This window comes from Micropterus salmoides, unplaced genomic scaffold, assembly GCF_014851395.1.
Source record: "Micropterus salmoides isolate LMB-PRFRI ecotype aquatic unplaced genomic scaffold, ASM1485139v1 Ms_hic_scaffold_11, whole genome shotgun sequence".
In the NCBI taxonomy this organism is placed as follows: domain Eukaryota; kingdom Metazoa; phylum Chordata; class Actinopteri; order Centrarchiformes; family Centrarchidae; genus Micropterus; species Micropterus salmoides.
The window spans coordinates 27,507,297-27,523,378 of NW_024040152.1; the positions used below are offsets into that span (position 1 = coordinate 27,507,297).

Below are 16,082 nucleotides of genomic sequence, written 5' to 3' on the forward strand. Positions count from 1 at the left end.
CATTTTGTCCTTATGTATGCAGAGAAAGCTCTTCTTTCAGCAAAACAATGCTTGAAGTTTATAGTGCCAAAGTCCTATGCTGTTGCCTGTTGAGCAGCTTTACTGCAGCAGTTGGGAGTTCAGTACCTTTCTTAAGGCATATATAACATTTCTGGCACCTGAATAATAGTTCCTGCAGGCGGGTTTAGTGATGCTCCAACTCCCACAGATTTCCCTCCCCCCACATTGTCCCAGCTGGTTTATAGATTCCAACCAGTAACCTTCCATTTACTCCCTATTTGGAGACGCCTGATTATATGATGAACGGGTGCATTATGGGTAACTGGACCAGTGTGGGAGAGACAATCTGTGGCCATATACAGTATAACATATCCATTTCATATGCTGTACTTCCAGAGGAAACGAGAGAGAGAAAAAGAGATGAAGAGCCTTATCAGCCTCTGCTACGCATCTCTAAGTCATTTCCCTGAGCATAAACACAGCTCTAATTAAAAGATGACTTGTTGTGTTCTCGTGTTCTCTCTTTTACTGCCAAGTAAACCACAAGTACAGTGTGGACCACACAGGCAGGGCCAATGTCTTCTCAAAGGAGCATAATTAACTCACAAGTGTTACAGCCAGAAAGACCACGATTCACAGGCTATTGAGTTCTATTTTGAGATTTACCACCTTTTGAAAACACACATTTAAACATACAACATAGCATCTTTCTAAAAACAAATATTCAGTCTTTAAATGAAAGAGGTAGCCTACTCCACAATACATGGAGTGTAATATTGCAACTGTACTGGATAACTACCAAGACAGAACTGCTCTGGGTGCAAAAATAATCTCGTCTCAGTAAGGAAACCGCTTGGCGACACCAAAAAACATAATATCTCTGGTGGAGTAACTTTGCAGCCAGTTGAAGGCAGAGTTGCATCTTGCTATACGCTGACAATGAGATTTGAATACTGTATAATAGTCTAATGTGTCATTAGAGAGTTTGAATACTTTAGTCATAATGGCGATGGCATTATGCTAGCTGGCGTAGTGACTAATCAGTACTCACTAACTGAAAATCATTCACAAAGAATACTGGATAAAGGATATAATCAGTGTAAATAGACCCTCTGTGGCAATGATGACTGTAATACATTCATGGTTTCAATAAAGCAACAAAGAATGAGGAAATCCTAGTGAAGCTGTTTGCTTTTGAGGGTTTCAGTATGTGTGTGTGTGTGTGTGTGTGTGTGTGTGTGTGTGTGTGTGTGTGTGTGTCAACACTGAGAGAAACAACCAACATTGTGGCCAGGTACTCGGGGTGGGCTGGGGAGGAGGACACCCACACACATACACACAAGCACGCTGTTGTCAACACTTACTTGCTTGTGTGTATGAAAAGACTCTTCCGGCCCGCTGCCCCACTTCAAGCACAGTTGTGGTCACTGACGTTGTTTAGAGAGAACATTTCTTTCACACTCTCATCAGGGCCGGTGTCTTCTCATCTATAAAAGGCAAACCCAACCCTGAAAATAGCCTGACTTGTTTGAAACAGCGGAAGGATGAAGCAAACACTCTCTGGGACACAGATGTTAGTGAAACCACCTTTATTTTCCATTCAGGTCATGTGACCACCTTGTTATTTTTTTAAACCGATGCGGTTAGCACCTACTGTGGCTGAACACGCATTTGAAGAACTAAACACACAAAAAAGTATGCTTTGCTGTATGTTCCCCACAGCTCAAATCACGCAGACTTTATTGTTAGATTGGTTATTGTTGGTAGATGTGTATTTCTTTGCAGCTTTGTGAGTGAACAATTTGTGCTTTTTAAGTCCTCGGCTACTCTCAAAATAAGAAATAAAGAGTTATTCAAGTCAAGCATAGTAGCTACAGTAAATATATTAGGGATTACAACATCAGATCATAGACATGGTAAAAATGCTAGAACCGTCAAAATAAACTATTTTGTATATTTGGAAGTATGAAAAACCAATTGATAAACTCGGAAATAGCAATTTGTAGACTACCAAGTCCACTGTAGTACATTTATTTCTGAAAATAAAGTCCTTTTTTTAACTGATCAGACCTACTCTCCTGGAAGTAGCCATTAAAATAAAGATCAACCTGTTCCATAGATATTATAAAAACTCATTTTAGCCCCTTAGTGCAAAACTTCTCATAAAATATGGAATAGCCTTGCCTTAGGGAAATTTATGACCACCAATGTTCAATTGGTTAGTATTATTTTACAACATATTATCTACTTTTATGTGGGCATTATACAATAAATCTAATTTTAACATTCAGTCCAACACCTTTCAGGAAGGGTGGGGTAGCCTAGCCTTTGGCAGATGTAATGTGGGTTCAATTTCTGACTCACGGGTGAGGGTCATGTCTCTTGCTTACATCCTCATGTCATTTTTATGTATTTGGGAGATTGTCACAGTGTAACTAACTATCACATGATGCTTCTAAACACAGTACATTAGCGATTCCTCTCTGCGTCCTCTGCCCTACAGCTGCTCAGAAATGGTAGTAATGCTGCTTCAGGTCTGACAGCCTGCCATGGGCTACAAAATATACTCTATGGCAAAGTCCACAGTTTGCCTTGTACTCATTCCCAGCACTGACCAGACCTACCCACTCGTGGTCCATCTGCCATTCAGACCTGTATTGGGACAACCGTTTTCTTTTTGTGGGCAGACTTGAGCTGGAGGCATTCACCTTCATATAAAGAAAAAGGTGCACCTGAGTCTTTGTAACCAGGGCAACAGTGACAATGAGTGACAGCCAACTTTCTGTTCTAGTTGTCATCTATTCCTCAGTCTGATTTAGTACTTCTCCACTTTTTCTTATGAAACTATTTTGGTTTTAATATTTCCCATGTCATTTCAAGCATGTGAAACTAATGTATACTTTGCATCCCCTGTTTATTTAGTAAGGGACAGGGCATTTTAATTTTCAATATTGAGCAATCCCGTATTATTCTGGATGGGTAGCAAGCCTACTCCTACATGAAATTATAGCATACTATTATCAGATGCAGTCTGTAGTGGAATCATAGCCGCTCTCACTCTTAGTAATTGACAGACGAAGATAAGCCGAAGTGATAACAGTAGAGGGTTGCTGTAGACCTGTTGAAACATTGCCATAACAATGCATTGTGAAAATAAAACCGGATTTAAGTCATTCAAAAACATCCTCTTCAAAATGTGTCATTAGCACTGTGTATGTGAAAGCCACATCAACAAGATAAATACATAAAGGTATACATCTTTAAGCTATTTATGTCACATTTTTGCTGCTCATGACTTATTGAATATAAGGTGAAGGTGCCTTCCGCCAATGGATCAACAACAACGGATATTTTGCTGTTGAGATATACCATCAGCAGCATTTTTGGCTTGCTTGTCAAGCCTAAGTGCTTGTCTGTGATGTTGAGATGTGCGTACAGTACAAATGTCCTTGTCTGGCTCCCGGAATGAGTCTCGCTTTTCCAAGCTCTCTTCCAATCATTCTTGCGTGAGTAGCGACGTGACGTGTTGCTCTTCAAATAAGAAACAGTTTTCACCAACCACATTAAACAACAAACGCCAAAAAAGTGCTGGCAATGGCCGAAGCTTGAGCAAAGAACTTCTCGGAACCCCTTTATTTTTACAAGCCGTTTGGAGATTCCTCTGTAATATCAAGTTCTATTCTTAACGCAAACGGGTGCTGACTCCCCCCGCTGCAATGGTTTGTGGTTTGAGTTGGAGTGGGGAAAGTCAGAAACATGTTCTGTGACACATGTAGGAAAAGTTGATGAACCACACATTGTTCTTTTTTGTAAATATTTGCACAGTCATGTTTTTTTTTAATTAGACAAAGACTGAATTGTTTCTGTCATGTGTACAGCTTCTGCCTTTGTGAGACTCACCTACGGTGCACTAAGGCCCACAGTATACTGGGTGACCAGATTGCCTACACAGTGGGACATGGTGCACCAGGTACCTTTGAGTTAATGAACTACCACCTGCTCCGTGTTAAATGTCACTGCAGATTTGTGCAGAACAAGATGAGTTCAGCATTTCTGCAACAAGATTATCCCTGTTTTTTTCCCAGTGTGATAATAATGTCATAAGCTAACCAACAATCATATGGTATGATACTCAGAAACTTTTGTATCCCAAAATCCTGCCTGGCCCAAAGGCTACAAGTAAAGAGGGTCAGATAATTTACAAATCTACATAAGCCCTGTGTGCTTGCTCATCCTTGTCAAATACACTGATAGAGGCACAGATACACATCTATGTCCTGATTCCTACTCCCTTCAGAGGAAACGAGCGTTCCATAAAATACCCAGATCAGGCCTGATCAGTTTAATACGAGCAGACAAAGAGGAAACTGCCAGAGACGCAGAGAAAATCCTGTGCAGAACATCAACTGTCTGTGGGCCATAACCCACAGGTTGGGAGGAAATAAAAGCCAGCTGAAGTTGGGACTCGCCTGGTGAATCTGTTTTCTCAGTTCACATACAAAGTGGAAAGGAAACACACAGATGGATCAAGCTGGAGGGAGACGACTGTTTATATCTGTAGCAGAGGAGGGAGAATCTCAAGAATAAAATGTTTGCAACTTTGAAGAAAGGCCATTAGTCCAAGTGATTTGATTTCGCCAGTCTTGCTCATAGTCAGAAGGCATACAAGAAAATAATGTTGACAAATGACCTTAATGAAAACCTTAAGCTGCAATAAACCAAACTCCTCTTTAAAAACACTCCTGTCTGTTCCAACTAGATTACAAAGTGGGGATACGAAGGACAACAGCATCCCATCCGTTCTGACCTACTGCTGATTCACCCTATTTCCCTAAATTAAATTGGTTATGGTCACAGGCAAGAAATGTTGTGACTTGTTACATTAGATTTATGTTTAATCCTAAGAAGGGCATCCAGAGAGAGCCACAATTACAATTTGCTTTTGATTTGACTAGACAATTTGACTCTTTCATCCTGGTTTTCTTTGGTTGAGATAAACACTAACCATCCCGAACTCAAAACCATGACATCCTAAAAATATTACCATTTCTATAAAAATTTCACTCACTCATTAGTTCTTGAAGCTGAAGCTGAAGCCAAAATGAGAACATTCTCAAATTTGGTTGTGACATTTCCACATGACAACGGTGACATCACTCTCTTGGCTCCATGGCACTGTGCCATCCATTCACACTAAAGAAAAAGGCAGGGAAGAGGAAGAGAACCACTAAGGGAAGGGACTGTGGATGTAGTTCACACCATGTGACTTGCTTGCTATTCCCCAGGCTGTGGAGAGGAGGCCCGTGCATCATGGGACCCGCCTTACGATGCTCCCCCAGACACCAGGCCTGGTCCCTGGGCTCTGAAAGCACGCTGGGCTGACGTAAATGTGCTCCTTGCTACGTTATCTGTGCATCGCAGCTCAGCACCCCAGAGGCTACAGGCGCGGTTAATGTCTTTTCAGATCCAGCTCCCACAAAAATAATAACACATTGAAAAACAGGCTGTTTTTCATATCCCACACACTGTGCTCCATACATTTCAATTGCAATTGTTGCTTTTACCGTCGCAAACTTGCCATCAAAAGTAAAATTTTATGCAAACGCAAACACACAGTTTAGACAGACACCTTATTCATATTGACATCTGTACGCCTTTGAGTAAATGTCACTTGGAGCGAGTTTAGCCAAAAACTCTTAATGGTTGGCATCAAACGCTCACCACACCCATTAACACATTTTAACAATGTGTAGAAATAGAAACAGTGTGTCCATTGTGACTCAGAAGTATTTGCTATGCATCTGGGTATCTTAACACTGCCCTATTAGTTTTGTGCTGGCACACTCTGTGCATATGTACTTATATAATAACTCACCACTGAGCTTTTTAATGTAGATCCCCCTCCATCTTTCAACCCAGGCCATAGAGTTCTGTTTTGACCTTTTTAATTACTTGAAAGTTGTTTTTAGTAACTACTCTTGACATTGAACAGGAGGCATGTGATACCTGTCAGTCAGAACTAATCAGGAAACAGTGCAGACGGTATACTAGAAATTAGAAGAGAGGAGGCAGGATGATCAAGTGGGGTCTGAGGCCTGAAGCTCCTGACACCACAGGAACAGCGCTGCAGCCTCTTATGGAGCACAGGCGGCCTAATCAAAATCAAATCATCTCCTTTTTCACTCTCTCCTTCTATCTTTTGGTCCTGAGAGAAACAATTCTAGAGTGCGGAGGAAACCTATGGGTCCTGGGCTCCTTGAGCAGCAGCAGCAACAGCAGCAGCTCAGTGCTTTAAAGTAGTCTTTTATTGGATATCAGAGCTGGAGGAGAGTCCAAAGAAAATAGGTCTTATTCATTATTAGAGCCAGCTGTGGCTTTCCACACTGATGACTCATCCATTTTTCTTTCCCCCCTATTCTTTTGCTTTTTTTCATGGTGTGGTAAAGAGGGGTGGGGGGTGGAAGGCGTGGGGGTTTCTCTGTTAGAGAGCTCAGCCAAGTTGACACAGAGCCCATATCCACTGGTGGTTGTTTATTTGGATTATAGAGGGTATGGTGGCCACAATTGTGCCTGCTCACTGCTTTACTCAGCCTCACTCGTGCACTCATAGCGCCACGTGGATTCCCTGCACGTTTTTTTAATATCTCCACCTTTCTGTCTACTTTTTTCCCCCAGTGCCGATAATAAAGACAGAACCCAGTGATGAATATGATTCTCTGGGGACTGCGAGACTGCCCATGCATTCAAAGTCCTATTACGGCCAGCCCAGGCTCACTCCCATCATGCCTGTAGCCGATCCTGATGTCTGCCTGGTTGGTGGCTACCCTCCCTGCCCGCCCTGCCATGCTGCCATGCCATCGTCGTCCCCCAGCTCCAGCCCCACCTTACATGACCTGTCCCCTGTGGCCTACAGCAAGTGCCTCCCCAACAGCCCCACCCATGCAGTACAACCAGGCCCCGTGGTGCCCTCCATGCAGGAGACTCCTGGCCTCCCCAACCTCACCCACCCATCATCGCCAGACCACAACTCATCCCTAGGGATGCTCCATTCCCAGGGCAGCCCCAACCACCTCAACAGCCCAGGACCTCATGGTTATCACCCTATCTATGCCAACAGCAGTCCCTCATCCTCCCCTGTATCCCACCCTTCCACTCCCGGTGGGACTGCGGAGAGTCCATTCATTCAGGCCTACAGTCCCAGTCAGGCTCAGGCAGCAGCCAGCTCACCTAGCCTGTTACCTGAGGATGCCAGCCCCCCTTCGATGGCCATCACCGTCAAACAGGAGCCCCAGGAACTGGACCAGATGTACCTAGATGATGGTGAGTTATGAGAAACCAGGTGCACATACATTGTCTGCAAGTTTCCGCCTGATAATCGTTTGAAAAACGAGAGGCATTTTGTTTTCTAGATGAAAGCTTCTCTTTATAAGTCTCTGTCCATGCCAAAAAATGGCTGTTTACGTAGCACATTGCATTTATTTAACACCCTTTGCTTATCTGCGGGCCCCCATACATAGCCACACCTCTCAGTATTTCCTGATGAAATTGTGGCAGCAGATTTACGTCAGATTTGTTTAATTTTAGACCGGGCAGATTTATTTGCTTTTGGTGCAACGTGCGGCCCAGCTTACGTTGTCCAAGTGGCTGCTTTACTTTAAAACAGTAAATTGCCTTGATGGGACTTTGAAACAATCTGTCAAAACATCAGAGCACTGAGGTCAGCCGGGGTGCAGCAGAACAAAAACAGTGGCACACGTGTAGCGAACCAAACTGTTGACACAACGACTAATGAAGGAAGCAAAACAATGGGTAGGGGTTTCCTGAACCGAGCCATTTTTGCCCCCGTCTTTCTGGGAGGGATGCTAGGAGTCGGGAGGCAGAGGCTTTTGTTTTCCCGTCTTTTCCCCATGGAGTCAACACCATGTGGCTGTCGTCATCAGGGGAGCCTGTGGGTCACTGGTCTCCCTCTGGCAATGAAACCAGTCACACCCAAGGGACCATATGGTCGACTTTATTGCCTCCTGTGTCCATCCCACATTATGTCTCTCAGGTCACCAACCTGTTATCTGTGATAGCAGAGGCTCCGCTTGTTGTTATGACATATATGCATAGAACACATCACTGGCTTTGTGCCAGTTTGAAATGTTAAAATCCCCCTGCATCCTAATGGGGGGAGGGGCTGCACATTGAACTCAGGAATATCACCCTTCCTGTGCACCTTTTGTTCGGCAAACTGATGCAGTGTGTGTGTGTGTGTGTGTGTGTGTGTGTGTGTGTGTGTGAGTGTGTGCTTGTGTTCATGTATGAGTGTGTGCACACTTCACTCAACAGCTCTGGGAGTAGAGGGGTGATAGGCACGAGGGGACCAAGGGAGTTTTGCTGTGGAACTGTAATTGAGTTGAAATGCAGTTGTCAGCGTATCTGTCAGTCCTGATGAGTCCCGTTAGTCCTCACCTCATAAACAGACAGTACAGAGACAGGAGGGATGTCTGTCCGTTATCAGCTCTATAAACAGATTTCCAACTTTTTCGTTCCCTTCTTATTTTCTCTTGAGTTCAAAGCACTGCCGGATGCACTGGAAATGTAATTTGACACAAAACTGCTCATTTGAAATTCTGACTGACTATTAAGACTGTTTTTAATAGTTATGGCAGGCAGGAGCTTTCATTTCAGCATTAACTGAATAAAGTGAAACCGTAGCTTTATTTTGCGTTTCGTAATAAGGTTGGCAAGGGATCTTTTACACCAACAGTATGAAGATATACCAAATGTACATAGCACTGCTAAGGGTAAATCATATAACCTTGTTTCTTTTACCCACTACTCCATCCACTGTCACTTTAGCAGGCTCAATCTTTCTCCAGCCCAGTGGCCAAATGTATTCAGCCAGTGATTACAGTTGCATTAGGGACGCACAGGAATGTGTATTGATTGACCAAGGACAGTCAGGCACCCCCTTGAAAAACCTCAACGTGCTGCCGTTTTGCATCACCTAACGTCTGTGCAAGCATCTGTGGTGAGCTCCTGGAGTCCTTATAAGTGTGTGGTGGTAACAGCATACTCCAAAGGCATCTATTGCTCGCAGGCCCGGCCCCATCCCAAACCCCTCAAATGAGCCCTAAGCTAAAATAAATAAGATCGGAAGGCAGCTCACAGTGCGTCCCGCTCCCCGTCCACGCGCATTACCACTGTATGTTAGCGAGCTGATCGCTCCATTAGAGAGGGAAGACAAGTGGATGACCTCACCACAGCAGCAGTGATTTAATGCCAACCACGGAGAGCAGCGTTCCTCCCCAGCAATTGGGGGCCGGTGATTTGGAGTCTGCGGGAGCACACTTGATCTTCCTCAAGAGTGGAGCGCCTCCCACGCTCGAACGCTGAGGCCTCCGGCTCTCATCAACCAGAGGAAATGTGTCTCTCTGGCCAGGCCCAGATTTTACGCAGCCCCTGAGAAATCACTCAACTTATCAACGGTGAGCTACTGTACCGCAAGGAGCTTGGTTAGTAGGGAAGGAGTCTGAGATGTAAACCCCCCTGACTGCCATACACAGTCTCCATTGTAATCTGCTAAACTCTTCCCTCTGCTGCGATAGAAGCCTACTAACTACTGTGCGAGACATGAGCGGATGATTCTGGTGTCTGCTGTGAGGTTTTATGGGGAGAATCCAGTTGGCAGTCAGATCTATATTGGAGCAGGCATTTTCACTAGGTGGCATGTTGGCTCTCACCTGCTTCAGGCTCATTCCACATACCTGGAATAAAGCAGCAGATGAGCATGGTTTAGAGATTGGAAGCAAGAAGAAGATGAAATACCCAATATGGCTGGAAGACTTGTTGCATTGTTGACTCACTGTCGTAAACACGTTGTGGGACTCACATAAAACCAAAGTTTTTAGACATTTCGTGCAAGGCACATGACTGAGAAAAATGCCAGTCACATCAGAGTACATAACAATAGAATTTATGAAAGCATTTACGTTTGCCTCGTAAGCCGTACAAATTAAGCCAAAAAAAGAAATGCTAAAATTATAGCAAGGCTTTGTCACACGTCGGAAGTAAAATTTCTGGTGACATCATACCCCCTCTTGTCTCAGACAACCACCGAAACACATTTCCAATTAACATCAACAAACACACACGCACATGTACAATTTTGTTGTACATCATGTTTGTTTTTTTAGCATAAATGATTGTAGTCCACATTAACATTTGCTGGAATTGCAAACCCTTCGCTTGGACCCCAGGTCCTGGTGTTTTTTTGTATTTTTGCTGTGGATGTGTATGTGTAGAGCAGAAGTTGTGTGCTGGCGAGACTAGTAGTTTGGTCCTGTGAGGCTGCTGCCGTGTGTCCTGTCTCATTAGCTGCTGCTGTGATGGGTGATATCATGAAATACAGCTGAATGCAGCACACAGCAAAGGAACTAGTGCTAATCAGAGGCCCAGATTTCTACCAGCTGCCTGTCTGGGAAACAGAGAGCCCTTATTCCCCCAAATAAGAAAAACACAGAGTGCAACGCAGCCTCTACCGATTTCTGACATTTGACATATGTGCTCTGATTGCCTCGTGTTACAGGGTAGTTTTCCTTGTGATTATTTCCCCCTCAATTCAAGGTTTGTGCATTTGAAACTCCACTAGGCTTGTTTTCTCAAACTGAAAACAGAATTGTTGTCGGCCCTCCTTTCCTCCTGCCTCCGGCAACGAAAAAGGCATTCTAACCTTCCTGAGGATCTCCGTCCACCATCAGTGCTTCGGAAGGCAACTCCAGGCTTTCCTCATGGAAACTTTTACACATCCTGGCATGTTGCCCAGACCCCAGGACTCCGCAAAACCCCTAATGATGATTGAGAGCGCGTCCGCAACGCGCTGAAAACATGCTGAGTCGTTAACATTGGAGTGTGCCGCAAGGCTGGCTCTGGGATTGAAGGAGGGCAGAAGAGAGAGGATTTGGGGGGGGGGGTTCATTAAAGTGGAGGTTGAAGTGTCTAATGGGACTCACTAAAGCAGAGCTTCTCCTGTATGTTCAAACAGTATGTATTTGTGTGTGTGTGTGTGTGTGTGTGTGTTTGTGTCTTTCAGTTAGTTGAGTCAGTGAGATGTGGAAGCACTGTAAGACCCAGTGACAGCCTATGCTTTCACAACACTCCACCTCTGACCCTCTGGCCTTTTGGGAGCAGGTCATGCTCCAGGTAATAATGCACAGAAAGAAAGGCTGTCTTGCGTTTAAGTGCAACGCCAAGAACATAGTCTCCTTCCAGACATAATAATATTGACGGGTGCGAGAAGAAGGGTGATGTTTTTTTCATTATTTATATAACAAAAAGGATGTGGACTTTTTACTATTGTTGTCATTGCTATGTTCTCATATTTGGAATCCTATTTATCTGGCATAAGTTAAAGTTTGGCCTTATCGGTGGAGTTTTATAGTCATGAAAAATGAATATGTGGCTGCAGCTGGCCTTTTAGAGTCATTAATTGCCAAAGCTCTTATTACCCATTATCAGATATTAACAGTTCTCACCAAGTACTTTAAGTGGTGTGATGATCAGTAGTGAATGTGAAGGTGTATGTTGTTCTGGTTGAGATAGAGGTCGTGGTAGAGGTTGTTATGATACTAATTGATTACCTTATACATTACTAAAAGACACAAATGTATTACTTATCTTACAAACGTGTTAACTGTAGTCAAATAACACTGGAAAAGAAGAGCATAGCCAATAAAATAAGAAAATCTTGAAAACCCCTGTAACAGCACACACTTGGAAACTTGAAGTCACTCTTGTAAAGCAGATAACAGTCTGCTTAAAACACACGTTAGTTTGTTACATAAAGTGTGGAAGTACAGTAATGGAACCCAGAGAATACTATGGCCTCTTTACAATAGAAGAGGAATACCTTTGCAGTTGAGTAGAAGTCCTCTGGATTACTGCAGCACCTTCTGTTTCCTCTTACATCTCTTTTATCTCTGTCCCATTGGCTGAACATAAGAGCCTTTAGATTCCTGGTTGTGATCAGATTTTTTTTTTTTTGCAACGCATATTATGAAACCCACTCAATTATAGACACTATTGTCCAAGATTGCTTACAGTTTAGCAAATAATTGGATCTAAGTGGTTACATATGACAGTGGCAAAGGGGTCACTGTATTAGCGCTTTGATTTTTTGCTCTTTGTGTATCCATTGGGAATATTATTCGTTTTGATAAATGCAGAGAGAGGAATCTGTAAGAATTCAGTCCATTCATTACTGCAGCTTGCTTGCTTTGTGTGTGTGTGTGTGTGTGTGTGTGTGTGTGTGTGTGTGTGTGCGCACGAGCCAGAGGATCTGGTCTGGTTTCAGTCACTCCGTCATAATATCCACAGTCACTGAGAAAGAATGTGTCTGCTGAAAAACTGCAGCTAAATTAACTAAACAAATTGGGTTTCTTTTGTGTCTGGGATCTGATACACGCACACATTTAGATGGGAGACTTTGATTTTGATTTGAATGGGTTTAGTGTTTATTTTGCGCAAATGTCAGAAATGTGTGACGCAGATTTGCTACTGTAAAGATTTATGTCTTATTTTCTTCTAAGCTGTATGAAAAGTGGACACACTGTGTGGACACTGTATGTAAGTCAGTTACCTTGCATCAGTAGCAAAGTGGACTTCAGTGTATACAAATACAGCATAATAAAGCTTCCTTCTCCAGACAGTTTTGACTGTAGTCATTAAAGCTATATTGCTCCCGTTCATCATACGTCATGTATTTCATATAGTTTCTCCTGACACAGCGGTTTAGAAGCTCGGTTTATGTGGCTCACATTCTGAGGTTTAGGAAACACGCGTTGAAAAGCCACCGAGCCACACGGATCACAGCGGGTCAGGACTCAGACAGGGCCTGTGGCTTGGCTGGAATCTCCCTGTTTACATCTGTGATCATGGAGCTACCACCTCACGCCAGACACCCTCAATTACTGAATCATATTATGACAAATGTCAGTGTGGTTGAATGCTCTGACAGGATGATCACTGAGTGAGGCTGTGAGGTTGTTATCTGTGCCTTAATGAAGGTTTTATTTAAGCATGAATCAAGCCCATATCTGCTTTCTTTTATGACTTAGATTTTCTAAAGTTAAACAAGTCAATTTACACTGTTTTCTGCGTCAGGTGTTCATAAGGCATAAGGTCTTCAGTCATTTCAGAGGTTATGATTGGATGACATTTGCTATGTTGGTTTTTTTGTGGTTAAAAGAACGACCCCAAACATTACACCTCTACTGCATTTACCATAAAACAGTCTCTCTGTGGAGATAACTGATATTGCTGTGAACAACACAAACACTGCACAGTCACAGAAACCATACATTTGCCTTGAATCTAGGATATTTCCTGCTGGCATTAAAAAGATGAGCACATGGAAAACTCATACAATCCAGGCACATTCTGAACACCAAAGTAGCACAATTCATCTGCAGAAAGACACTTTTTTTCCCTTTTTGACTCACCACAGGGATGTCTAGAGTCAGGATTAGCTTCTGGACAACATCCCTGGAGCTTTTGGGGTGTCTTGCTCAAGGACACTTAAGCAGTTTCAGATAGTTAAATGTGGTTCAAAGATGAGATCCTCCATTTGAACATAATGACCACACTGAGATGCTTGCCCCTAGCGGTTGCAGTGTTTTTGGTTGGTATTTAGGGGATGTAAATACCTGCGGCATCAGTAAACAGGAGCAGGTCTCCGTCCCAGACCACTTAATAACAGCTCCCCATCTGAAATTTGTTAGCTCAGTGAAATAGTATCCTGTAGCGACGGATGTCAACAGAGAAGTCTGATCCAGCCGGGAGGGATGGGGAAAGCCGTTGGGTTTTGCAACTCTTGGCAGAGTTTGCCGTCTCCTTCATGTGCAGATACCTCAGAAAGAATGGGGTGGGAGAGATGGTCATAAAGAGAGCGAGGAGGAGGGGGCATGAAGAAGGAAAGTCTCAGAGAAAGTGAAATTAAGATGCTGATATAAACTTTGAAAGAGTGAGAGTCCCAGTACAATCTGTCATAATTAAACCAAATGCACATGTCAGTTACTGAACACAGGCAGGTTAACATAAAATGCAACTGTCAGAATACTAAATTTGTCTAAAACGATTATAATCTGTGTTCTTTTTAGTGTGATATCTGTTGAAATAGTTTATGGGCCTAAAATGGAGGGAGATTTTGGGGTCAGGAGATTCTCATCATCTCCTCATATCCAGGAATATTCAGCGAGCATGAGAGGAAGCAGGTCAGCCATAGAAATAAAGGAGACACAGACAGACTAAGAGACAGAGGGGAAAATCTGAGGTGGAAGAAAGTAGCACGCAATCTTGGTGATTTTCCCTGGCAGCTTCCCCCACTGCCCCTGTTCTTCACACACATGCACGCACGCACACACACACGCACGCACGCACACACTACATGCTCCTTTCACAGCTAAAACTGTTAAAACCAAAACACTAAAAGTCAAAGAAAGATAAACACAGATCACATTCTCTTCCTCTCCCACCAGTGGCCGCTTGGAGTGCTGAGACTTACCAAGCAGTGGGTGACTGGGTTTACTTCAGGGAAGGGAATGATCATAACCACTGAACTGTAAGTGTCCTACTGTTGACATATGACCCATGGCAGTTATAAACCTCAACAGGTCCCCCGACTCTCCTGATGATACTCGGCTGAGCTCACTTCCTCTCATAACAACATGCTAACAAATAGGGAAATCCTTTCATGCTCAGTAAGCCTTTTTCATAGTGTGAAGCATTGAGAGATTAAATGATGAAAGGCCACGGTGGCGCTACACAAACCTCAAAATGAAGGCCTTTAGATCAAGAAAGGCCAAGGTGCTTTTATCTAACTGCTGTTTTTTGCACTGAAATATCCCAACTTTCAAACTTTTGATGTATTCTGATCTCTTCAACACTTTATTTTAACCACCCTTCAAACCCCACACCCACCACACTTGTTTAGCATTTCTGCACAGTATATAAACACATAATGAATTGTTTATAACACACTGTAGTAGTAATTGTCCATCCATCCATCCATCCATCCATCGTCAACCGCTTATCCTGCGGGGTACACCCTGGACAGATCGCCAGTTAGTAATTGTAAATAACAATAATTCTACCAATGAGATAAATACAGACATTATAAAGACACAGTGGTAATCTTAATCCATTAATCTGTCAATGTGTTAATGTAACACCAGTTACAAATGCTTCAAAGAAGAAGTTGTGTTGAACTGAAGTATGTAAATAAAAAACCTTATATCTGCTTACAACTACATTGTAGTGTGCTATGAACCATCTTAAATGTATTTTAGTTTAAAGATTATTAATGCTAAAAATAGGGGGATAAAGGTAAGTGGTTAGTTAGGGTGTGAAAAATCCTTCTGTTTGGTATTTTTTTAATCGCAAAGGCATCCATCACAACGTATGAACAGTTTTAAAGAGTGCTTTATGAGAAAGTGACACTGTTGTTTTTTATGGCCTGACAGTGACAGCTTACTTTCTAGTTAGACTCAGATCCATCGGACCTTCTAGTACTTGAAGACAGGACAATTTTTTCCGCTCATGCTGTAAATCAGCCGTAGCAAATCTGCGGGGAGCTTGAGTTGGAAAGCACGGCTCCCAAACCCTGCGTGAATGAAAATGTCACGTACATTTTAATTGAATCAGTTAGATTTACTGCATCAGAGAGTAAAATAGCAGGCTCTTGTTTCTGTTAAGGTATTTAAGTGGCAGGTTCACTCCCTAAGCCCCACCAACTGTTAAATCTGTATGATTTGAAGCAGCATGAACGGAAGCAGGTGAAAATGCAGTTCTGTGATTTACAGGTGACAGCAAATGTCTCCGTCTCACCTACTATCCCTGGAAATAGCCCCGTCTTCATGTCTGACTCTGACACAGCCTGGGTTTCCTGAAAACTATACAGCCTCCAGATGGATGAGTCTGTTTGTATGTCTATGAAAATCAAAGCGAGGTCGAGGGTGTTGGAAAGGAGATAAGTGCAAAGTTTGCCAGGATTGCCTCTGTCTGCCTCCAGACTGGTCTACGTGAAGTCAACGATGTGCCCT

General features: G+C 43.1%; 1 protein-coding gene across 3 annotated transcripts in view; it reads left to right on the forward strand.

Annotated features, from left to right (window-relative positions):
* LOC119897990 (nuclear factor of activated T-cells, cytoplasmic 1-like) overlaps window positions 1-16,082 on the forward strand; it is a 60,277-nt gene that overhangs the window by 32,293 nt on the left and 11,902 nt on the right. For 2 of the 3 annotated variants that reach the window (XM_038712061.1, XM_038712063.1), the window contains exons 9-10: window positions 6,676-7,320; window positions 14,520-14,602. In XM_038712061.1, coding sequence (XP_038567989.1) covers window positions 6,676-7,320; window positions 14,520-14,599 — 725 coding nt within the window. In that variant the 3' untranslated portion in view covers window positions 14,600-14,602. The remainder of the gene's footprint in view (window positions 1-6,675; window positions 7,321-14,519; window positions 14,603-16,082) is intronic. The other variant, XM_038712062.1, reaches the window with a different exon arrangement.